This window comes from Chionomys nivalis, chromosome 17 (genome assembly GCF_950005125.1).
Source record: "Chionomys nivalis chromosome 17, mChiNiv1.1, whole genome shotgun sequence".
Taxonomy (NCBI): domain Eukaryota; kingdom Metazoa; phylum Chordata; class Mammalia; order Rodentia; family Cricetidae; genus Chionomys; species Chionomys nivalis.
In genome coordinates this window covers 48938347-48964825 of record NC_080102.1, presented here as the reverse complement: position 1 = coordinate 48964825, position 26479 = coordinate 48938347, and the positions used below count along the sequence as shown (strand labels likewise).

General features: G+C 37.3%; 1 protein-coding gene across 4 annotated transcripts in view; it reads right to left on the bottom strand.

Moving 5' to 3' along the window:
- Positions 1 to 26479, bottom strand: part of Cntn1 (contactin 1) — a 266999-nt gene that overhangs the window by 21090 nt on the left and 219430 nt on the right. For all 4 annotated transcript variants that reach the window (XM_057791546.1, XM_057791548.1, XM_057791549.1 and 1 more), the window contains exons 17-23: positions 26266 to 26415; positions 20002 to 20072; positions 18077 to 18311; positions 13685 to 13788; positions 5175 to 5361; positions 2862 to 2974; positions 1983 to 2139 (exon numbers count right to left, since the gene is read on the bottom strand). In XM_057791546.1, the coding sequence (XP_057647529.1) occupies positions 1983 to 2139; positions 2862 to 2974; positions 5175 to 5361; positions 13685 to 13788; positions 18077 to 18311; positions 20002 to 20072; positions 26266 to 26415 (1017 nt within the window). The remainder of the gene's footprint in view (positions 1 to 1982; positions 2140 to 2861; positions 2975 to 5174; positions 5362 to 13684; positions 13789 to 18076; positions 18312 to 20001; positions 20073 to 26265; positions 26416 to 26479) is intronic.

Here is a 26479-nt window from a genome sequence, read left to right as displayed (position 1 = left end):
TTCTCACCCTTGGGAAGAAGTCCAGACTAAAATTTCTCTGAAAGACATCCTTGTTTGTGCTAAGATGGCCTGTTTAAAACTAAAAATGAAAATCAAGTCTTAAAATATGGACCTCACATATGACTCATTTTATAGAAGACTCTCTGTGGATCAGAGAGTATCATTGTTAACCAACAATTTAATATTACTATCAAATATGAGATCATGTACATTAAATTACTGACTTTAATATTTATAACATTGTAGCTTCTTATAATTTAACTTAATTTATAATGAAGGGCAGCAGTGTCAGATTTTTAAGACATGTAGAGTTTGGGGCTGGAGAGATGGCTCAGAGGTTAAGAGCACTGACTGCTCTTCCAGATGTCCTGAGTTCAATTCCCAGCAACCACATGGTGGCTCATAGCCATCTGTAATGATATCTGGTGCCCTCTTCTGGCCTGTAGGCATACTGTGTACATAATAAATAAATAAATCTTAAAAAAAAAAGACATGTAGAGTTTATTAGAGATATCAAACTTTTGATGAAAGCATTGCAGTATTTTGTTTGCTTTGAGCTGTACTGGAAACATTTAATAAGGGATAATTCATCACAGCAGAAGACGATGCTCAGGTTGAGGAAAAATAGAATTATGTATTTTTTCTAGTAAAAAATAAATAAATAGGATATAAGAAAAATCTTAAAAATTAAGCAAACAATACTTTAAAAACAATGTAGGAAAGGAATTCCTGTCTCAACTACATAGAGTTTAACCAAGCCCGTGATGGTAAGCACCCATAGAAAAGCATTGTGTAGATTAAATCACAAAGTAAGGATCAATGTAAAGAAGAAATAACCTAATGTCTTCTGATTACTATAGTAACACACATGGAACGAAGAAAGATAAGTCAGCAGAACACTTAAAACAGATCAGTAGATTTCTTCTTGAAATAGGATGTCAGTGTGGCGATTTCTCGGAAAATTAGGAAACAACCTCCTCAAGACCCAGTAATACTACTTTTGGGTATATATCCAAAGGATGCTCAACCATGCCACAAAGACATGTGCTCAACTATGTTCATAGCAGCATTGTTTGTCAAAGCCAGAACCTGGAAGCAACCTAAATGCCTCTCTACTGAAGAATGAATATGCAAAATGTGGTACATATACACAATAGAGTACTACACAGTAGAAAAAAATAACGACATCCTGAATTTTGCAGGCAAATGGATGGAGCTAGAAAACATCATTTTGAGTGAGGTAACCCAGACCCAGAAAGACAATTATCACATGTACTCACTCATAAGTGGCTTTTAAACATAAAACAAAGAAAACTAGCCCACAAATCATAATCACAGAAAACCTAGACAACAATGAGGACCCTAAGAGATACAGACATAGATCTAATCTGCATGGGAAATTAAAAAAAAAAAAGACAAGATCTCCTAAGTAAATTAGGAGCATGGGGACCTTGGGAGAGAGTTGAAGGAGAAGGGAGAGGCAGGAAGGGGAGCAGAGAAAAATGTAGAGCTTAATAAAAATCAATAAAAAAGAAATATAAAATAAATTTGAATATTATTAGATAATTGCCTAGTATTCTTTTTGCCTTTAATGCCTTATATTTTGAATGTGTTATTCATTGTAAGATATTTAATAAAAATGTATTCAAGGTACAAATACAATATATATATAATGTAGTGATCACTGCAATCCAGTAAACGCCTCTAGCATCATCCATCTGAGACAAACTCATCTTATACATTTTTTTAGTGGTTCTTTGGCATCTAAATCATAACCAACAGGGAGGCACTATGTTGTGAATTTGCTTTTCTCATTCATCAGAAATGGAACATCCAATTCTGTGGCATGCTTGATATTTGAATTTCTTAAGAAAATGCTGAAGTGGTGAATGTCAGTTCTACCTCCGCTCTTGAGAAGCCATGCACAGGGCATAGAAACTCACGGGTAACGTAACAGAAACCGTTCTGAGATGATGGCTTACCTGAAATTTTAACTTGAGACACTACTCCGTCTCCCCCATCACTGTGTGCTCGGACCTCAACAACGTACTCTCCGTCTCTGGGGATTGGGACTTCTATGGAGTGCTTATGGGTTGAGAACAGCTTGCCGTCATGCTGCCCATCAGGTCTGTAGAGTATCTACAGAGTCCCGAATTACAAAGAGTTAAGGAGTCACAACTCTGAGCCAAAGCCTAAAGTTAACATCAGCATACAATGCTTACTCTTTGGTTGATAAAAGTCAGCACACTCAAGTTCATACTGTTGTGATTCCCTGAGAATGGGGTCCTGCTGACCTGGGGCTCAGTCAACAGCTTGTGCCACATCCTCAATTGCTTTCTGTTGTTCATTTGTTTACTTTTGTTTTGAAATGACTGGAAATATGTCAAAAAAGATGTATCTTTTTTCCAGGAAAATATAAAATGAAAGCTTGTCACATTTTGAAGTGGCCTAAAAAAGTTCTCTTGGTTTTAAGCCTTTTCAACATTATTCCTAGAGCTTACATAGCTAATTCAATAGCATGGTATAGAGAATCCATGGGAATAACCATGTCCTTCTAGTTTACAGTGAGGGAGGAAGGCAATACTATATATAATCGGTACCCCCAGACAATGAAAAATGAATGCATTCTGTCTAAGCAATGATTACTCTGACACCTCCATTCTTTAAAGGGGGTATTCTACTTGCCGTAGAATTTTCCTAAAATCCACTCAAGATAAATCCTTATCTAAAGATTTTTCATGAGACTGTGTCTTCTGACTGTGCTGTATGGATAGAAAGAGAAGGTCAAAGGGATTTTCCTGATATCTGAAGCCACGTACACCAGCGTATGTGGAGAATAGGCTAGGCACTTCTTAATTTACCTTGTATCCTGTCACTGTAGATTCATTTGACAAGGCAACAACATGATCCCACGTGATTATATAGCGGGAGCCAGACCTCACCGAACTGATGATCCTTGGTGGTTGGCTGGGAGCTGTGGGAAGAAGGAACAGGTAATGAGTGATCGCCGGATCAAATCTTGGTTTCACAAACTACATCACTGGAGGGTCTGTGGTGCTGAAGATGCTCTCAGTAACAGCAGCCCACCTGAGGATTATTTTGTACGCCATGCACTGAGCGCAGCACCGCACTGTGCATTCAAAGAGTTCACTTAATTCTCCCAATTGTTTGTGAGTCAAGAAATAAAATTGTCTTTATTCTCTTCTCATCAGATTTTTTTTTCTCCTGGTCTCTTCAGACTGTTGCTGTCAAGGTCACCAATCTTGATCAAATCTAATGGCATTTCTTATAACCTTTTCCGACTCTTCAGAGTTGAAGGTTTTCTAGATCTCTTGTTCTTTTCTCAAATCTCCTGTGTCTTATTGAAACTCCCGTGCCTCTTTGTTGTTGTAGTCTCCCTCATTGTTCACTGTGAGCTAATTCTGTGCTTTCTGATCAATTTCCAAGTGTTGGAAGGCCACAGGTTTGATTCTGCATACACATCTCTGCTTTATCTGTGAAACTTTCTTAAGCATTTAAACACTCAAAGTCAGTCTAGAGCACTAATCTGTTTTCTTCTGAACATGTGTTCAACTTCCTGTCTATATTGAATGTCTGATGTTGAGATGTAATGTAAAAAGGATGAATCACTGGTCATGTAACCTCAAATCTGCCTCTTAGGAACATTTTCTATTTTTGGAAAAGTGCACATGCATGCTTCTAGTTTCTCAAGCAAAAATTTGCCATTTGTTCTTTTCTTCCATTTATTGCTAACACCCAATTTACCTGTATGTCCAGACAACTCCACACGAGGAATAAATTCCATATCTGTCTACACTTCCCCTTCATACTAGCTGCCAATGGCTCTCTTCTCAATTCTGGAATGGCTTTTCTGTTTTTGCTCTAATTGCCACTGTCCTTTGTTTGTATGGAAGTCAGAATGATGGTTTCAAATAGCATAATTAGGTATCTTTATGACTTTAAGAAACGGGCTATTATCACACTCAGAAAATACCCAGCCTTTAATGATGACTTACAAAGCACTTCGCATTTTAAATTCCACACACTCTCCCTTCGTCACCTCAGAGCCAGGTTTTGGTCCTACTTGAGTTTCCAAAATAAGTATTTCAAATTCTGCATACTTATTTTCTCTATCCGGAACAGTCTTCTCCCAGTTCGTCACCAAATGGGTCATTCTTATTTTTTATCACTTACATTCTAGCTTTCAAGGGTATTATTTCAAAATCCTTCCAGCCAGGCCATAGATTTGGCTTCCACACAAATCATTTTCAGTTTTTTCAGTTCACCTATCTTACTGCCCTGTGGTTGTAAACACACTTACTTAACAGAGTTTTAGCTTGAGTTTTAATTTTTGTTGTATCCTTTCTATGTAGAACTATTCTGACATAACACATATTTGTGATAAAAGAGTAGCATGAACGAGAAAAAATAATGCTTCATTTGAAAAGTAAAATGAATCAAAATTTAAAAAAGAAAACGAATTGGCTGTCATAGGTTTAGTGCAACGCAGAGTAGAACTCAAAACCATGTCTGACACCATCTACCTCTGTATACATGATCCTTAGCGATTTTCACAGCATTTGAAAACCTCATGGTAATCATTCTTAGATACTTGTGATGGTCTCTAGAGTCCTGCATACAGTTGTTTCTTCGCACACATACACTACTGGCTTCCAGAAGGAAAATATCAAAGTGAATCTGGAGAGATGAGAACTGCCCAGATCTGAGCACAAAGAATAGAGAGCAGTCTCAGTGGTAGAGAACTTGCTTGTGTCTATGTTATACAATGATGATCTATGAATAAAGGATAGGAAAACGAACACAATTGTGATGTTATTATGGTACCAATGTATCTGTATGAAAAATTAAATTGATAGAAGTAGAGAGTAGACCAGCTGGTTTCTGATAGTCTGTAGTTTGAAGGAGGGTCTTTCTAAAGGTACTGGGAAGTAGAATAAAAAGTGTGTAAGAGCATGTTTCTCAGTTCTTTTTTTCTGACAATACCTAGGAGTGCTGAGAGACATTCTGTGGCACTATAAAGGATGCGGCATTGAAAATCAAAAGAGTGCGAGCAGTTGGATAGAACATTTTTTTCATATGTGCCGACAATCGGGATCTCATTTAAATCAATTGGTAAATTTTGATGTGCCTAAGAATCAAGTTATGATACTCACGGGCTTTTCTGGTGAATGCCTCGATCACATCACTTGAAGGTCCACACCCGGCACTGTTGCAGGCTCCAACTTCAATGAAGTACTGGGTGTCAGGCAGCAGGTTCTCGAGCCTGGCCGAGTACTCCTGGCTGGTGACTTGAACTCGGTGTGCAGCTGCTTCCTTGTCGTGCGCAGCCCAGTACCGAATCTGCAGATATCCAAGGGGAGATACTTCACTGTGATTCAGATCTTGGTGTCAAAAGTTCATGGCTGTGGGCTTTGCTTCACTGGTAGGATGTCGCCATAGTTTTAATGCCACATAATGGCACATTTACCCTCCTATTGGCTTTTGCATAGTGATATTTAACTAAAAGTTGTGCAATTAGATGAAAACTACACGCTGCTGATGAGGTTGCCTTGTGTTGATGAGAGAGACGGAGGACGCATGGAGGCTGATAAGATTGGCTTTCTAAATATGAAAGGGATCTTTCTGGAAATACTTGTGACTATAATTTCAACTTAATTTCTTGTTTTATGTCTGTTTATAGGGTTTCAATTCATTACGGTCTTTCAATAGCTTGGCAGAAATATGCCTTGCTTGAAAAAAACCTCATTGTGTGACCTGTAATGCACTGGCAAATGACTTTCTTTTAGTAAATCCTTTCAGATGTAAGGATGCATGCAATAGTATGTATGTATGTACGTAAGTATGTATGTATGTTAGCTATTTACTTTCACTCCTTTAAAACATCAAATAAATGCACCTAATATTCATTTATAATTATTTTATTGTGTGTGTACACATATATGACTGTATGCTATAGGCTACAAGTAGAAGTCTGATGACAACTTGCAGGGGTTGTTTCTCTCCTTTGATCTTGTAGGCCCATTGAACTCAGAGCTCCAGACTGTGTGGAAATCACCTATTTAGTGAGTTATAGAAGTTACTTCCAATTAAGATATTTAAAAATATTTCCATGTTATTATTATAAATTATTGCTTTTGCTAACTATAGTCTTGACTCAAAGCTTAATACAAGTTATAAATTTGAATTAGGCTATTAAAATAAAGACTGGGGGCATTAAATCAATAATTATATCTAAAATGAAAATTAATTTTATAAGTATATTCAAATTTTCCATGCTTAGATACATTGCTTAAAGTAATGGGAATTTATTTTCAAAACCAGTAAAATGCCCTGATACAAATCACCTGATGTTAATATGATATTAAGTTTTTCACTTATGTTCATACACACATAACCATTATATAACAGAACTCAGTAAGCCGAATCTTCTTGGCAGATTGTAAGGTTTACATATCAGGTTTCCAAACGCAGGATAATTGCTCATTGTTTATAGGTTTCTTTTGTGTTATTTTTATTTTCCTTCTAATGATCATTTCAATGTTGTCAACATCATATTTTTGGATGTTTTTGATGAAATCACTGGCATTTCTATCATTTCAAGACAGAAGGGGTAAAAATGCACCAAACAGCCTCCCAGGCTGATTTCTGTTGACAGGCATGTTTCAGACTTTGCTAGCACAGGAGGCTCTTGGGAAGATTAGACTGTGATCACATTCACTATGTGTGTGGAACGTGACCTCCATCTGCATGGGACTCTGAACTAGACAACACATGAGGCCTTTTTCTTGCTAATCAGAGGACAAATACAATGAACATTTACATTCTGAGAAAATCCAGGCCCTTCATTAGAATAATCCACATACAATATCTTCTAAACAAACATAGAAAGGTAGAAAGCATTCTGGTGTACAACAGTCAAATCGAAGGACTTTAAATTTTCTAACTCTTGATCTTTGTATGTTTTGAATAATAATACTTTAAAGCATCATTTTCAGAGTAGTGCTTATATCTACTTCAAAGAGGAGTTTATAGACTATGCTGAATAATTCATGTCAACTTGACACAAACTAGAGTCGTTTGAGAGGAGTGAACCACAATTACAAAAATGCCTCCATAAAATCAGAATAAAGATAAGTCTGGAGGGCATTTTCTTAATTAGTGATTAATGGGACAGAGTCCAGGTCACTGTGGGTGGCGCTTCCCCAGAGCTGGAGGTCCTTCCTGGGTTCTATAAAAAAGCAGGCTGAGCAAGCCCTGGGTAGCAAGCCAGTAAGCAGCTCCCCCCATGGACTCTGTGTCAGCTCCTGCCTCCAGGTTCCTAACCTGTTTGAGTTCCCACCTTGAGTGCCTTCAACAATGACAGTGATTCAGAATCATAAGCAAAATAAAGCCCTTCATCCCAGCTTGCTTTTAGTCATGATGTTTCATCCCAGCAATACCCTTCCTAGGACATAGATGAAAAAAATATAGTAAGATTTCTGTAAAATCCATGTGATAAAATGTGGAATAATCACATGAATTTTCTTACTCAAAATACCATGTGACATTTGGGGTGGCAAACAAAGGGACATAACTGCATTTTCCTTGATTTAATCTTTGAAACTATGTCTTTAAAAGACCTAATTTTTTTTTCTTTATCCAACTCTCCAAGGACCTATGGAGTAATTTTTAATTTAAACTTAGAACCAACAGAAGTGATGATCTTGTAACTTGACATCAAAAAGATCACTTAAAGGAGTCCCAGTGTCTTTGTTTTGAAATGTGACTTGTATGGTTTTGATCATACGAAAATTAACATTTCACAAATAAACACAGATAGCTTCCTTGCAAAGTTAGCCTCTCTTTAAATCCAGGCTTACTTAATACTTGTGTTTTAATGAGTCCTCAAGTGTGTAGAAGTAGCTATACAAATGCAAAATGTGAGGAGGGAGTCATGAGTCCTCACAGCTCACTGACAGTCTTGGCAGATATTTGGTATAGGAGGAAGCTCATTTTCTTCGGTGGTGTAGCAACCTTAAAGGTTCTTATGTTCTAGTAACACTCAGCCCACCACCACTCCCGCTCATGCATTAAATTTAGTGGGCCAAAAAGAAAGAGCTATCACAGTATAAGGGGGTGGGCATGAGAGAGCGTAATAGGGTGATAATGCCCCAAACTCAAAATTGTCAAAGAATATAATAAACATTTTTAAAATGTAAAATTACCATTTTCATCTGAACTCGTTAATTATGAAGTTAGAATTCATTTCCAAATAGAGGATAGGCTTGGGCTTCTTGATCCTTGGACCAAGTGTAAGTGTGTAAAACATTAAACTTATTCATGATAAAACTGTTCAGTATAAGGGACACAACTTGTAGTGTCAATCAAAACAAATGTAACACTTTGGGTTCCTTACCAGGAAGTTCACTGGAGAGGAGGCATGCATGAGTAGAAACTAATTATTTCCAGCAGTGGAGAAAGTGCATAATAAATAAGAGATTCTTGCTTTATTAATAGATAACATGTTTGTTTGTGCATGTTTATATGTATGCAGGCACATTTTTGTATGCGAAAGAGCATGTGCAGATATGTGTAGATATGTGAGGATAACCTCTGATATCTTCCTTCATGAGCTGCATATATATTGGCTTAGAGTTTGCCAAGTAGGCTATGTGACTATGTGGTCTGGCCAGCGAGCCTGGATTCAGCTGTCTCTGTGTTTCGCAGCTCTGGGTTAATAAGCACACACCACTACACCTGGATATTTTCGTTGCATTGGTTCCGTGGCTAAAACTAAGACTCTTGTGCTTAAGAGGCAAACACTTTACTAGTTGATCTGTCTCCCTGGTGCCGTAAATTCATCTGTATATGCTAGAGCAACACACTCTGCATTTATTTCCCTCCAGTTTTAATGTTGTGGCATTGATATAGTTTCCTGTTTTTAAAAATATCCAAAGGACCCTTGTCTACTGTTAGCATATAATAATGCCTATTAAATCATTATGGAATTGTTGCATTGTCTGCTTTGCATTCTTGCTGGAAGGTCAACTCTGTGAGGGCAGTTATATGCTAACCTAAGACTCTTTCATTCGTTGATCAAGTATTTATTAGATGCACACTGCCCTCCAGCACTGTCATAGATGCTAAGGGCATCATGGAGACCCAAGTAAATGTGTTCTGGGCCTTTATAAATCTTGCTTAAAGCTAAGTAAAAAAAAAAAAAAGATTTAGAACATTAATATATATAAGTATCAATATAATAGAGATTTAAGTGTTTAATTTGGTTTCAAAACGAACTCTTCCTAAAAGTATTTGAAAGCTAAGAGAACCTTAGAGAAAAATATTAGCCTTAGGTTTACAAAGGAATAATTATACTTAGAATGTGTTTATGGCCCCTAACATTATCTCTTTTTTTCTAGTCCTATTGCTTTCCACAAACCTTTTATCTTAGTTTTTCATGGAGCATCAGGCTATGGTAAGAGATGCTCCTGGTTATGAAGTGCTACGCATTCTAAGCTTTTTAAAACTTTGGCCTATTTTACTATTTGCTGTTTGTTTTATACCATATTTCTGAATTAATTCTTTCCTGAAATCAGGAGCTTTATGTAAAACATACCCTATTTCTAGTGATGTGTCCTCTAATAAAGATTTAATACTCTAGGCAAAATTAAGTATGGCACTTTTAATAAAAGTATGAGAGACTAACACAGAAAAATCCCTGTCTCAGCAAAAGATACAACTGCAAATTATTCAGATACCAGACTAATGCAAACATTAGACCATTCTATGACAATTAATAATGTCAGTCATTAAAATCTATGTTTGAAAACCTATTGGGAGCTCCTTAAAATTCCCTTTCATTGGGCTTGAGAGATGGCCCAGGGATTAAGATCACTGGCCACACTTGCAGAAGACCTGAGTTTAGCTCTCCATATCCATGTGGTGGTTTACAACAATTTATAACTTCATTTTCCGGGTGATATGGTGCCCCTTTTTGACTCAGTGGGCAAAGCCCACATGCATACAAAACACTCATACACAGAAGATAAAAATAAACAAATCTTATATTTTTTATTTTGGCTTTTGGTGCAGACAACCTACTCTAAGCAGGCTGCAGACAGCTTCCAGTGAATACAAGACAGCATGTCCTCTGCTCTGGGCAACAACAATGCATCTGCACTGAGTTTGTCCAGTGTTAATCTCGCTCAGTAGGTACTGGTAGTGGGTTTCAGGTGGTGCCTGTGGGTGCCTTTAATCAGTGTGAAGAGTGGAAGCAAGTTTAAAAGTCTCTAGGGTGGACTGCTGGCTGTCTGCCATGTTTTCCATTAACACAGAACACCCCTCTATCTAATAACTTTGACAGTTCTTCCCAACCATTCCCTAGAGCAATGTTAAACTAAGTTAACAAAATATAACAAAAATTCACCTTTTCCCATACCTTGGTGTCAGAGATGCTGACTAAGACAGGTGGCTTCTTCAGTCGAGGTCTCCCTTAAGATCAGTATATGCTCAGCTAACAGCTGCCCCTGTAACCTCCTGTGGCCTCTGCATTATAAATCCTCTACAAAGAGTATATGCATAACAGCCCAGCTAAAAGAGTTTTGCAATCATAGCCTATTTGGCTTATTTTCACTAAATTATCTTAGCAAATGTTCTTCTATTGAATGAACAAACTAAGTCTTTTGTGGACTCCTGATTAGGGGCTATTGTCAAAACACCATTGATAAGAACTTCAGGGGATCTCCCACATCATAGGAAAATGGTAGGTTAAGACTGGAAGTGGGAACTCTTTTATCAAGAAGAGGGGGGTGACTGTTAAACCTTCCAAGACACATTTTAAAGTCACACACACACACACACACACACACGATTAATTTTTAGACTTAACTGCCTGTAGTGCTTATTTCATATATCAAGAATTTAACCCTGACTTGGGCCTAAGCATGCAAAATGTAGAATTTCCTTACCACTGTATCTTATTTCACACTTTTAATATGATGCTTTTGTGTTTGTATCTTTAAAACTCAGATCCATCATATGTTTAGGGAGGGAAGGGCCAGCTTTTCATGACTATCTATGTTACATTGGCTTCTCCATTTTAAAATCAAAATAGCAATCATATCACTGTCAGTCTACCTCACCCCAAATATTCAGAGGAATGTTTTCTTATAGGAGGAATAAGTAGCACTTCCTTCTCTCTTTTAACCTTCTCTGCTTGTCTGTTTGATAGTCAAGGTTCTAAGTGAGAAGCTAAAAGACTTTTTAAGAAAGAACAAATAGATTAATTCTAAGATTTAATTCACACATGGGTGAGATGATATTTCGGGGTTACTGATTCATGAAAGATTCTGCGAGACACTCTGCAGGACACAGCAGAAAGTGACTGAACTGTCTTTGAAATTTCCTGCTTCATGGAAATGTCTGCTGGATACTATGGGCCTAAAGGCCAAAGATAGATGCCCCAACAGTACAGAGGAACTTTGGGTGACTGTCCAGGCAGCGAGATGTCTCTGTCACTTTTAGAGTTTGGAAGTTGCTTATTTCTTATTTACTTAGGTAATATTATATCCTTCTGGAGTCTTTGATGGAGTTGAAGAATGGTGAGTTATAGTTATAGTTTTCCTTTGTTATGGTAAAAGATAAATTAGATCTAAATATTGTAATTGTAATTCTTGCTTGATAAATGTTTTGTTGTATGTAATTTTGCTATGTTAAAGATAAAGCCTTCTTTATGTTTAAACAGAAAAAGGGGAAATGATGTAGGTGGATCTTCTATCTATCTGTTGTTTCATTGGTTAATTAATAAAGTAAACTGCTTGGCCTGATAGGTCAGAACATAGGTGGGTGGAGTAGCCAGAACAGAATGCTGGGAAGAAGGGAAGTGAGGCAGACAGCATGCTTCTCCTCTCCAGGATATACACCATGGATCCAGCCACCAGGTCAGACATGCTGAATCTTTCCTGGTAAGCCAACACCTTGTGGTGCTACACACATTAATAGAAATGGGTTAATCAAGATGTGAGAGTTAGCCAGTAAGAGGTTAGAGCTAATGGGCCAACCAGTATTTAAAAGGAAAAAAAATCATTTGTTTTCAGGGCAGACAAGGCCAAGATTGAAACCCAGTTGTGGAAATTATTAATCAGACATTTAGTGTGCAAATTCAATAGAATGAACTTTATTATGTGCTTAATGGAGACTCAACAAATGTTTTAATCCTTGGATCTGTGACTATCCTCCTCCTCTTTCTTATTCTCCTCCTGTTCTTCAAGTTCCTTGTCCCCCTTCTCACCATCAACATCTTCATCAGCATCAACAGAGTCACCTCTAAAGGCCCATGACACAGAGAAGGACTGTCTCAAAAACTCAGAAATTAAAAAATAAAAATAAAAGAAATAGAGTGAGAAGAAAAAGCCATGTAAAGGTAGAAAATACACAGAGAGTCTGGATACGGTATGTTATTGTGTTGTCTTTGAATTGCTTGACTTATGAGGAAGGAACAACAGCTGCTAAAAGACATTTGATTATAAATGCTGCTGGATTAATCCAGCCTAGATATTTTGAAAATGCCTTGACTTCAAAATTTAAGTCAAAAGATATGTTACTTTAGAGAAGAGGTTTTGCTTTTGTTTCCACAGAAAATGAGGTACTGTGAGCTCATTCTGGGTTAAGAAAAGTAAGGTTTGATGGAGAAAGACCCCCTGAAAAATCCCTGATAGGAGTGGATGTCCCAGATGATCCAATGTTTTAAGCACCTCTACTGTAGTTTTCTCTGAGTTCTGCATCTAGAACAGCTTTAAGACTTCTGGCTGAGATGATCCAGCCTCACAGAATACTCCAGTCAGGACTTGACAATGATCCTAAGTTTTATTTGGGTCCCCATAAGATTATCAATGCCCCCAATCAACAGGAAGTAGCCTAGAAAACTATGCCCACATTTGCAAAAAAAATGAATTACAGATGTTTGCCTTTGTTTAGAGTTTTGATTACAAGTTGTTATGAATAACGGTCAGGAAAAAAAGCTACACAAAGTAGAGTAGATTCAGGGACTTGTTTTGAAAAGAAAAAAAAGGGGGATATTATGGGATAATGCTGTTTTACCCTGTAAAGATTTGTCACTTGTATTGGTTTAATAAAAGACTGATTGGCTAAAAGCCAGGCAGCAAGTATACGTAGGGTGACCAGACTAGGAGAATTCTGGAAAGATAAGAAACTCAGCCTACAGTCACCATCCAGACAGATGCAGAGAAAGCAAGGTAAAAATGCTGCACTAAGAAAAGGTGCCAAGCCATGTGGCTAAATATAGATAAGAATTATGGGTTAATTTAAATTGTAAGAGCTAGTTAATAATAAGCTTGAACTAACAGGCCAAACATTTATTATCAATACAAGCCTCTGTGTGTTTCTTTGGGACTGAATGGCTGCAGGACCAGGCAGGACAGAAACTTCCATCTATAGCGTGATGTTCAGAGAACACATAAATATGGTGTGCAATGATCAAATCAAGGTCATCTCTTATTCCTTACAGCTTTCATGTAGATGCCCAAACCACTAAACAGAAGAGAACAGGTTGTTCAAAACCAAATTCACCAATGGGACACCAGATATTGAAATACCAAGCATATTATAAAAACTTATATATTTATGAATAAAACCACTTTTTTTGATTAAAACACGCTTGACTTACCTGATAGTTTTCAACAATTTTCTCTAAAACATGCTTCCAATGAACAGATATCTCCGAAGATGACAGCACTTTCACCCCTACTTCTGTGGGGGCTTCGCTGGGAGCTAAAATTGGATCAGAATGTTACTTTTTTGTCAGAAGTTTACATTAAAAGTTCAAATAAAGTTTTTTGTATAGGAATGAAATAGAACTATAACTTAACATCTTGTAAACAAGTTTGAATAATCTTCCTGTTTATCTCTTTCTAGTGTTTTTATTTTAACTGTGGTTAGTGGTGATAAGTACACATCCATATTCACATGCATGCATGCTGATATATGTGCACACATACACACAAACACATGTGCACTTGTGTCACACACAGACATATCCACATGTGTGTACACGCACGTGCACACATACACACACACACACATTCATGCACAGACACATGCACTTTAACAAAACAGGAAACACCAGAGGTCTCAGGATGTCCATAAGCAATAACTGTATTTTTAGAAATACTATCAACTGGCTTGTTCCATATAACCTTTTTGATACAAATTAAATTTAATGACATAGTTCAACAGTTTTACTTGCCAAAAAAATGGGAAAATTAGTATTTAGTATAGAAAGGCATTCATGAAAATTAATTGTCTTATTGCTATTTATATAAATGACCAGTACATGGAATTATTAATAAAATTTCCCTCTCATGTTTAAGTTAAAAGTATCAGACAGCCCAAGATCCTTGAGACAAGTTGTGACATCCCTGTTTCTTGGGCTCTAGAGAGCCTTTCCATGTCTAACCTTTCAGATGGGCATAAAGTCAAATATGTATCAAAGGTTCTTACCCTCAAAAATCAAATTACATCCCTGGTGAAATTTACACAAAGAACCACAGACTCCTTGAAGCAGGGCCATCAATTTTTATTGTCTTTCATTAAAAAGACATAATCCTATTTAATGTAAAAACATGTCCCACATGTGAGTAGCTACCTCTCCCAGCCAAAGTAAACCAGTAGTGTCATTGTTGACGTCTTAGTACAAGAAAGACTGACAACCTACAGAAGTTGTAGCAATGCAGGTTTTAGGAGACTCATGAAGTAGTCAAGAAAGGAATACGATTAAATAAAAAAAGCCCTGACTAAAAATATGAACATAACATCATAACATAAAACAAAGCAGTAGAGAAAATGGATACTGGACAGAAAGACAATTGTAATAACTCTAACTTGTAGTTTATCAGTGAGATAAAATATTGTTTTCATCCCCAAGCTGATGACACATACAGGGAATAAAACATGCCTCCAGGCATGCTTATTATCTGGTTTTGAGTTTATTTTTTTTCTACCCTTTATTATCTGGAGAAATTTAGTTTGTCTAGTTGAGACAAATTACTCGGGTGATGACCTTTTATATCTGTGTTTTAGTGTAGTATTTTATATGCAAAATAACACGTTTGTTTTAAAGATACCATAAGATAATTTGAAATACATGTTTTAGAAAAAATAAACTAATAAGGAATATATGTTAAGTAGTCCCATTGACTCCTCAGGCTGGTGGCACACAGCTGTGATTATAGAAGGCTAAGGCAGCAGGATTTCTGAGAGCTTAAGGACAGCGGGGCTTGTACAGTCGATGAAATTTTGTCTCAAAATAACAACACAACATGTAAACCAGGCAGCCTAAAATATTGGATTCTTTCTCCTAAAAGGACAAATGAAAAGTGCGGAATATTTTAGTTTTTGAATTTTTTCTTTAGTGTTACTCCTTCATGCACCAAAAATATGCATGGAATCACCATGTCTTTTCTATTCATCAATTATTGGCAGAGTACATATGAATAAGGAGACATAATAGGGATGTATATCTTTTACATGTGCTCTGTGTGGGGAGACATAATAGGGATGTGTATCTTTTACATGTGCTCTGTGTGTGTGCACCCATGTATGTGTGTGTGTGTGTGTGTGTGTGTGTGTGTGTGTAGAAGCAAGAAGTCAATGCCAGATGTCTTCCCCTACATTTCCTACCTTATCTTTTGGGATAGCCCCTCCCACTGAGCATGAAGCACAAAGCTTAGACGAGAGTAGCTGGCCATCAAACTCTGTCTTAGCACAGGAATTATAAATAGGAGTCACCAAGACATTTTTTCTCACATGGGTGCTGGAGAGCTAAACTCTCGTCCTCCTACCCAGGAAGCACTTGGGCAGAAGAGTGCACTTCCTGGCCCTATCATGTCTTTTGTGTTGTGTGCACAGGTGCACGTATACATGTATGTGTGATTATGTAAAGGTGAGATTATCCTCAGACATCTTCCTCAACTGCTTCTCTGCCTTGTTTTAGACAGAGTCAGTGGGCCTGGAGCCCACTTGCTTAGCTAGTCTGGCTGGCCAGTGAGCATCATGGTTCTTATTGCCTCCACCTTCCGGTGCTGAGGTCACTGACACACTGTGGCTCCTCACTTTTTCTATGTGCTTGGTTGGAATCAATCTAAGGTCCTCACATGCTCAAGGTAAGTGCTTTGCCACCTGAGCCTTCTCCAGCTGTGCCTCATATTTTTAAGTAGAAATATGTGCAAATAACGAGCTTCACAGTTTGGATGGGGAATCATAGAAAGCAACCTAATTATGTTTAATCCAATACTGTTTGCTCTTTGCATTTACGTAAAAAGTCCTCAACAAGTACGCTTAGTTTACAGAAAGATCCCAGAAAGCAAAGAGCCGTGATCACACTGCTGCCCAATCCTGAAATAGCTTACAAGGCACGTTTCTCTCTACTTTTAGTTAGTTTCATTCTGTCTCATATATTGCACCTCAATCATATTTCCCTCCCTCCTCCCCTCCCAGGCTCTCCCCACACCTATCCTCTCCCCCCGATCTACTTCTCTTCTGTCTCTCTTCAGAAAAGAGCAGGCCTCACAGAGACAGTTTCCCAAAATTCAGATCATGAACGGCTAACAATGTTTTGTTGGACACTCCTGATTAAGGAAAACTGACCTGTAGAAAAGTGGATATTATCTTTATTAAAAGTAACGATTCCAGTTGCATAAACACTGTCACTGCTCTCCCTTTCTCAAGATAAGATTGGACTTAATTATTAAAGTTCTACTTTCACAAAGATGGGGGTGTCACCTCAAACCTACTAAATGGTTTTATAATTAAAATTTTTTTTTAAAAAAAGAAAATTTCAGTTGGCTGGGGGAAGTAGCTCAGCTAGCTGCCTAGCCCTGCAAGAACCCTAGTTTGAGCCACAGAATGTATGGAGAAAAGGCAAATGCTAAGTATTGTGGTACATGCCTTTAACTCCTAAGCTGGAAGGCAGAGGCAGGCAGATCCCTGGGACTCTTGGCCAGATAATGTAGCCAATTTAGGGAAGTGAGAGACCCTGTCTCAAAAAATCAAAACAAACAAAAAAGGCAAAAAACAAAAATCAAGGTAGATGTTACCCGAGAAACACCAGAAGGTTCTCCATGGCGTCCCGATATCAGGTGCAACACACACACACACGCACACACGAGTCTAATAGTTAAATGTAATAAAAAAGTGTAAATAAATGCTGCCGTTAGACAAAATTCAAGGTAAAATTCCAGACAATTTTACAAATACTACATTTAAAATATTTTTAACCCAAAAAATTAAATTATATCATTTTCCCCTTTCTTCCCTCGACCATTCCCATAAATCCCTTGCTCTCTCTCAAATTCATGATTTCTACTTTTTAAATTGTTATTATCAAATTTTAATTGCTGTGGAACTATATAAATATAACCTGTTGAGATTTTTTATTATTACTTGTGTGCATATGATTTTAAGACTCCACACTTGGTACTGGCTAGCCATTTCAGACACTGTTATCTAGTAGTGGAGTTTGGAACAATTTAGAATCATGAACTAGAGAGATGGCTCAGGAATTGTAAGCACTCACTGGCTTTGAGAGGAGCCAGGTTTGACTCCCACACTATGTCTTATGACCATCTGCAACCACATTTCCACGGGATCTAAAGCCCATTACGTGTAAGCAAAATAACCACATACACAATAACTTTTTTTTCAAAACATACATAAAAAATAGAGTCCACGTAGTTTTTCAAACTTGGAGAATTCAGGCCTCAAGTTATAATCATGGGAGTGGGACTGGATTTAATCAGTTGACTATTGTAAGAGCGATGTTCTAATTTACAAGGACAGAATCAGAAAACTGAAGAGGACTTAAAATATTTTTAGCAGTATTTCTGTAATTTACATGGAAAGGCTGACATTTAAAATTGGCTTAAGAGAATACTTGCTTACTGCATGCACAGTAATATTGGAAGATCTTAACATACCATGCCTAAAGGAAAACAAACAAAAGCCCAGTAGTCAACATAGCTTTCCTCCTTTCTGACGCCAGTCAGGTCTCTCGTTCACCTACCATCTTGTGCAGAGTTGATGACAGCGATGAGGCTGTAGGGCCCATCCCCTTTGTTGTTGAACGCCTTCACTTTTACTTGGAACGCAGTGGAAGGGGTCATGGTTTCGTCTTTGTGGACGTAGCGACCAGTATCTGGGTTAGTAACTGTCACTTTCTTCCATTCTTCTCCATCAAATGGCTTAAATGCCACTATGTAACCGAAATTGTTACCATAATGGTATTCTCTTGACAAAGGCTAGACAAAAATTCAAACAACAAATAAGTTTGTGATACAGTTACTAGGAAGAATCCTATGAGACAACAATCATACAGAGAAGAATGCCCTTGGTAAAACAATATTTCATAAATTAGGGATAGTTACGAGGATGCCAGAGCACCCAAGTATATGCATCCATGAGACGATGCCATTCCTGGAGTGCTGTTCTTGATGCTCCCTAAGCACCTATGTAACTGCAACCTCAATCACATCCACTGCCAATTAATTCTTCCCTCCCTCTTGTGGGAGAAGTACCACCTTCCATTCGGTATTTTCTCAGCTCATGGAATCTGCCACTGTAAGAATCTGCAGTACCCTATGTGCCACCTCCAGGCTTCCCTTCCTTCCCCCTTCACATTGTCTCGGTCAATTCCACACATTTAGTTTCTTCATCTACTGTTATTCAACTCCTACAAGTTAAGATGTACAAAGACAGGAGTTTCATAATTTTCCTTTCCTCTTCATCCTTAGAACCTAGAGCACAGGTGAAAAGATGCAGGGTGAATGACGAAGGAATCTAAAGGTCACAACATGAACCCAGACTCCAGAACATCATGGTTGTCATCAGGAAGTGATTTCTAGGGGGAGTAGGAAGGAACAGGTGCCAGGGAGGAAGAAGAGGGCCACTCTCGTGTACAAGGGGCTGGGTTCAGGCAACTGCTTCCTGAACATTGCAGCTGGGCTTTTCCTGGAATTTACTCAGGATTTCTCTTGAAGACAATGGTCATTTGCAAGGTTTGGACAGTATAGGCAGTGCCGTGTTGAGCTGTTCTAATACCTTCTATTTGCATTTCTGTAGGTTCAATTTTTATAAATGTTGGGATATAATATTAGCTCTAGCACACACACATGCTTTCAAACGTAAAAAAAATTTTTCTAAATCTCACTTGAAGAAGATCTGATTTAAATGGCCATATAGCAGAGTTAAGTCACTTTCCACTATATATCCATTTCTTGGATGAATCATTTTAATTCATGAAAGGAATAAAGATAAAACCTGGTACTTTTCTTATCATTGCTGACATCTTGTTGTGACTATCTTCAACAGTCAAATACTAAGAATACCGAATGAGTGGGTTGTACAGAGCGTGTCTGCACAGGTGTCAGAAGCCTCCCTCAATCTGTGACTGTTATTCCTCTCCCTGTCCACACAGCTCCTGCTTTGAAAATCCAGAGTCTGACATAGAGCTTTCCTTTGAGTCATGAAAACTGAGTGAGATGCTTGACTCTTAGTGTCAAACCCTTGGGGTGACTGCTAAGAAGATTAAGATGGATTATAGCAGTGACTGAAGTCAAGTTTGAGCCAGAGCCAGTGTTTTGTTTAGAAACGGATTTGATGCCATTTGTGAACATAATCTTTAGTGTATAAATACTCAGGCAAAAGGTTACATGACTTATAATAGGTTAGAAGAGGCCATGTGCTCACAATCCCTGTGGGATCAAATAGCTGGGTGTTTTCTAGAGCAACACTTTCCTGGGCAGCCAGTGTCTTGTCTAGCACAGGAAGTGTTTCCCAAGTACAGAAAGATGAAATATGATGTGCATTTATGGGGGAAAAGTCACTATTCTGTTGAGTATTCCTTTTTATTTTCAATTTACTTTAATAAAAAAATGGGTTTGCAATTAAAACTAGATAATCATCTCTCCCATGAAGTTTGTTAGTACTCACCGCCCATGTTATCGTCAGCTCTCTGTTGCTTCCACCGCCCCCTCCTACATCCGAGGGAGCCACATTTGGTGCTGAAACAAGTAAATTGCAAAAAGTAAATAGAAGCTAAGAATGTCTTTTCTGAGAATGAGGTTCTTATTTGGCACAGAAGCCACTCATTCTTCGTCAACTGAGCACAGTCAGCTGCAGCAGGAGCCCCAGAGGTGTACATTCATCTTCTCACATCATGCTTCGCTCTCTGTAAGACTACATCATGTAGTTTCTACACTAGAGAACTGTCCTTTATGTGCTCTTCCTTAACCTCTCCCGTCACTGATGAACATGGAGGAACTCACACACTGTTCTGCATGGAAGAACATCCACACAGATGTGCATGGAAGAACTCACATACAGATGTGCATGGAAGAACTCACACAGATATGCATGGAAGAACTCACACACAGATGTGCATGGAAGAGCTCACACACAGAGGTGCATAGAAGAACTCACACAGAGGTGCATAGAAGAGCTCACACACAGAAGTGTATGGAAGAACTCACACACAGATGTGCATGGAAGAAATCACACACAGATGTGCATGGAAGAACTCATACACAGCTGGTTTGTACTTGACCCCATAATCAATTTTTAACAGCAGCCATGTTTCCGCTTTCAGCCCCAGATGTCTTTCTTTCTCACTCTTTTAAAAGCTACATTGCTCTTATCTACTCAGCCCAGTATCTTTTTGGTTCTTTCTCCTTGGAATCCCTCCAGGGTAGGGACTGCCATTTGTTCAATACATGGACTTGGCTTCTAACTAGGTGTGCCTGTCCCAGCACTCGCAGCAATGCGGGTCTCAATGCTCTTTAAGAAACATACACTTAATATTCTTTCTTTAATCTGTATATTTTGTGTTTTGATTATGGCCAGCTGGCCGGGGACTGAAAAAGCATGGGACAAAACCGGTCTCGCTGAACATAATGGACAATGAGGACTACTGAGAACTGAAGAACAATGGCAATGGGTTCTTGATCCTATTGCATGTAATGGCTTTGTGGGAGCCCAGGTAGTTTGGATGCTCACCTTAATAGACCTGGATGGAGGTGGGTGGTCCTTGGACCTCCCACAGGGCAGAGAAACCTGCTTGCTCTTTGGGCTGAGGAGGAAGGAAGACTTGATTGGGGGAGGGGGAGGGAATGGGAGGTGGTGGCGGGGAAGAGGCAGAAATCTTTAATAATTAAATTAATTAATTAATAAAAAAATCAGCAAGAAAAAAAAAAAAGAAACATACACTTTCCCTCACAAATGCATTGGCTCCATGTGAGCTGTCACCCACTCTGTTCACACCCTAAGGAGATGAAATGTTAGTACTTCCAGGACTAAATTTCTTTACAATAGGAACTAGCCATGCCCATCTCAAAACATCCCTAACAAGGTGACACTCGGGGGGCATCAGAACCTAACAAAGAGCTGAGACTCAAAGAAGTATCTCTAAAATGTGCATGTCAGTCATAAATTCCTTGATGAAATACATACTTCAGCAGCGTAGAAACAAAAATGCATGCTGATCCCGTCCATCAAGCTATGCGATCTCCCTTCCTTGTGAAGAGATTAATATGAAGCCCAAGAGACAAATTTATTATTCAGTTGTCACCACTGTGTACTAGAGGGTGAAGCTGGGCACACAAGGATGCTAAGAGGTGAAGTGTAATTTACTTGTTAGTATATGTGTGTGTGTGTGTGTGTGTGTGTATATATATATAAAAATATATATAAATTTTTTAGTCCAGGATGTTAAAATCTGTAAATGTTCTTAGCCCCATAACTAATATTCTAAATTTAGATCTCTGTTTGCTATGAAAAGTCTAACAAGCATCTTTTTCTAAAATCAGTAAATCAAATTTTTTTTTCTCTAAATACAAGTAGAGTGATTGTGGGGAAATAATTTCAAAGTAATATTAAATAAACTGTTATAAAAATGCAAGGAATCAAATATTCCTCTTTTTAGGACAAGTGTATTTGCCAAGACACTTCTTTGTAAAGTTTTTCATTATAATCAATTTAATCCTTATAAGTTATAAAAGCTAAAAATAGTCTATGTCTCTATTTTACTAAACATTTTCTATTTTGTGATAAATTAAATACTTTCTAGCATGCTTCAAGTGATGAATTTAAGACTCATTTTCTTTTCAAAGATTATCCAGTCTGTTCATGCTGTTAAATCCAAAATAAGAAAACCTCAAAGGTAAGAACTGTGTCTCTTAGTAAAATATTTTGCCTAGATTGTTGACTTATTGATTGCTTTTAGCTTCAGCAGGGTAGAAGCAATTTTCTACAAGGGAATTGACATATAATGTGTCTAAATTGATTCAGACAGCAGTGCAGTTGGCACTCTATGCTCAGCCCTGCTCAAGGAGGAAGCCTTCCTTCCCACAGAATGCTAGGTCCCAGGGAAGTAAATCTTGATAAAAATTAGCAGGCATGTTTCATTTCAGGCTCTGGGCACTTAACAGAGAACAAACTTAGTGGTTTTTTTTTTTTTTTTTTTATTTTTCGAGACAGGGTTTCTCCGTTGCTTTTTTGGTTCCTGTCCTGGAACTAGCTCTTGTAGACCAGGCTGGCCTCTAACTCACAGAGATCCGCCTGCCTCTGCCTCCTGAGTGCTGGGATTAAAGGCGTGCTCCACCACCACCTGGCAAACTTAGTGTTCTTTAAGACATAAATTATCAAAACCAACTTGAACTAATGTTGAAAAATTATAAACTATTAATAGTAAATAAACAATACTTATAATTTTAAAGTAAGATACTTTAAATCATCCCTTTGCCAGCATTTTGGATAAAGAGTATTTTATTTCTATTTACAAAGGGGCCTGTGTGTTTCAGCTTATAGATGCAAAAACAACTTGGAGATCAAGTCAATATTACAATTATTTTTAGCAATGAAATAACAAAATATTTCCAATTTTCATTTTATATTTTAATCCTTAAATAATTTCTAGTTAAAATCTCTCTGGGCTTTATTTGTCAATATAGCAACTGGCATGGAAGAAATTGTGAATATGAAAAACATATTTTCTAAAGATTGGTTTTTGATACATAATATGCTGACAACTTATTTTTTGCTTAGTGCCTTATCATGTATAATCATCCTAACACAAAATTTAAACATCAAAATTTCAAATTATATCAAAATTTCATTATGATTTAAAAATTAAGAGATTGAATATGATTGCATATGTCAGTCTATAAAACCAGGGATTGACATTCAATTTTTCTAATAGTTCCTATTAGCTTTCAGATTACAATATGATTATATCATTAATATACAGTTATGAAGTACTACTAATAAAATCACATGAACTTTACAGTGTTTGTAACTTGTGAGACGCTGGTCTGGCGGTAGAGCACACTGCTAAGGCTCCTAACATATTTTAAACAGATAGTTTCCTATTGGAGAATGCAAACAGATTTGGAATTCACTCTGTCTCGCCCAGCAAGACCACAAGTTTCTAATATTTGTAAATATAAAGAGGCTGCCACATAGCTCCGTGACTCCCTCAGTGAACTTACAATAAAAGAATAACTCAGCTCAGGTGAGGACGTTTAGTTTGGCAGAAATAAAGGTTATAAGCAGAAAACATAATGCACAATAAATTTTTTCTTGATACCTCAATCCAACTGTCTTTTGTTATTTAAAAAGAAGTTAAAGGATTAAAGATTTCTAGTGTTCTCTTTTGTTAATGAGAAATGAAAGAATCATTCTAGTACATTTGCTAAACTTATTTCCACAAAACAATAAGGAATTTTCTTATACTACTATTGTTACTAATAAGTTTCCTCTCCTATTAAACGTATTTAAGAAAAAGAAAGATGGAAAAAAACAGAGAAAATGAAAATAGAGGAGTAGAATCGTTTCATTAGGTATCAAACTATATGTTTTATGTGTCATTCTTGGTTGTGATGTTATTTCCTCATTAAATTGATTTGAACTGGCAAATATATATGAAAGCTATCAAAATTAATCTGCCTTCACCTGCAGGAATATTGATGTGGGTATAAGTCCTGTGATGATACATAGCAAAGGGGATGTATTTGTTAACATTTTAAATCAAAATTGTATTTCTCAAATTACAAATGTTGAAGTCATAAATGTATATGACTCCTAGAAGGGCATTAGTTATAAATTATTTCCTAGATTCCAGTATAAGATAATCAAACTTAACCTTTCTGAGATTTAAAAAAAAAAATCACTTCTACTATGGGATTTAAAAATTACTTAAGATTGACCACCTACTAATTATATTCAGGTAGTGAGTCCCTAGCTGAGCAGTGATGACACACGCCTTTAATCCTAGCATTTGGGAGGCAGAGGCAGGTGGATTTTTGTGAGTTCAAGGCTAGCCTGGTCTACAGAGCGAGTTCCAGGACAACTGGGGCAGTTACACAGAGAAACCCTGTCTTTAAAAAAGCAAGCAAGCAAACAAACGAACAAAAGAAAAGAAAAGAAAAGAAAAGAAAAGAAAAGAAAAGAAAAGAAAGAGGTCCTACCGATGAGCAAAGCCAAAATTTGTCTTCTACTTTGCAGATAATATTCTCTAAGAAAACTTCTGCTTAGAAAATATATTGTTTACACCATAAAAAAAAAAAATCAATTCAACTAAATGAAGAACAAATGGCCTAAACTTGAGACAGGTATGATGTTACAATTGGAGTATTTACCTAACCCAACTTAAACACTGGGATTGTCCTGAAATTTTATTCTGAAATGAAGGCTTGTTAAAACAAATCAAGTTTGATTTCTTGGTGTGGAATTCTGTGGTCAAAACCGCCAGTCACGTCACGCTCCATTTGTTTTCCTTTGTTTTTTAAATCATCACACAGAGGCCACCAGTGCAACATAGGTGGCATCTGAGGCAGCAATAAATAAGCAAACCCAAGACTTGGCTATGTGGTGCCTGTGTCTCATACATTTCAACCAGGATCATGCCTTCCTCCTAATGAAACTTCTGTGGTGTAGAGAAAACAGAATGCTCCAGGTCATGTAGTAGGGAACTATACTAAAACAAAAATTTCTGGTGACATTTACTTTCACATTTCAGGTAAAAGACTTTAATTCAAGTTCATAAAGTAGATGAGTGTTCAGAGTTCTGCTTGAAAAGCTGTCTTAAAGACAAGCTCAGTGACTCAGAAGAGACAACTGGATTTGAAGTTTGAACTTACAAATATGAGCCTTGACTCATATTTGAATCAACTCTCTGAAAGGATCCAAGCCATTAATAAACACTAGGATAGGCTTTCCAAAACAAATCATGGATTTCAATAATATTTTCTTCATTTTGTCGCTCTCATGTTCATCTGATTAGCTGCGTAAAGATACACAGAATTGTGGCCATTATGGCCATCCCCATGATATTAAAACTTATTTGAAAATTAGGTCAAGGAACTGGGGCAGCCAAAAATATGATGATATTAAGGAACCACCACAGAATTTTAATGGCAGTCAATCATCTTTTTTAAATCTTTAACTCAAATAAAGCTATGGTTTTTGGCAAGGAAAGTTAAAATATGTGAACTGAGCCACCCCCAATTTTTTTTGATAGACAGGGATTAATAAAAAGAATAAATATTGTCAGAATCAAAACAACATTTTACCTTGGAAACATGGGATAAAGAAAGAATGGAGTATTTGTTAAAATAAAGAGTATTTAAATGGAATGAGTATTTAGCATAAAAATGTAAATCAGAATTGGCTTAGCTGCTATGAGAACCTAGTTAGAATGAAGCCTGAAATTCAGAGTACATACCCTGTGTCTTATGTCATAATTCCTCAGTGCCATGATCTCATGAACTTTTACCAAATCCCTTGTTTCCAGACCCTTCCTGCCCTGTAACCCCTGCCCACATATGCTAGTCCCATGGGTATTCAGCTGTAAATGTTTTTGTGGTACACCAACATGGTGAATCTCCCAAATCGCTGAACTTGTTTAATCCAGTGTCTTCCTGGTGAGATTCACAATTTACATTAGAAATTGTATATCCTACATACAAACTTTATTTGAATAGTTTCTGGTGGAATATGCTGAGAAATATGAAATTTATAGATTTTTTATATAATTAATGTATCTCCTACAATAATATTTCAGTAGTTATTTTGTTGTTTGGGGCTACAAACACATTTTTAGATGAACCACTGATGATGGAAAATATTTACCACTGCATTCTAGTATTTTAAAGGGGTATTGTGTCATAAGCTTATAGAATTTACAAAGGTTCTTGCACATACCAGCGCCATCTGTTCTGATCCTGTTTGAGGGTATGCTGGGTTCTCCTGTACCTAAAGTATTGGTTGCGACCACTCGAAATTCATACTCCATCCACGGGATCAAATCCACTGCTTTTGCTGCCTCCATGTTTCCTTCGATGATTGGGGGATCTAAATAAAATCAACATAAAACAGAGATTAGTAGTTGACTAATTTATTTTTGTATCTAGAGGTG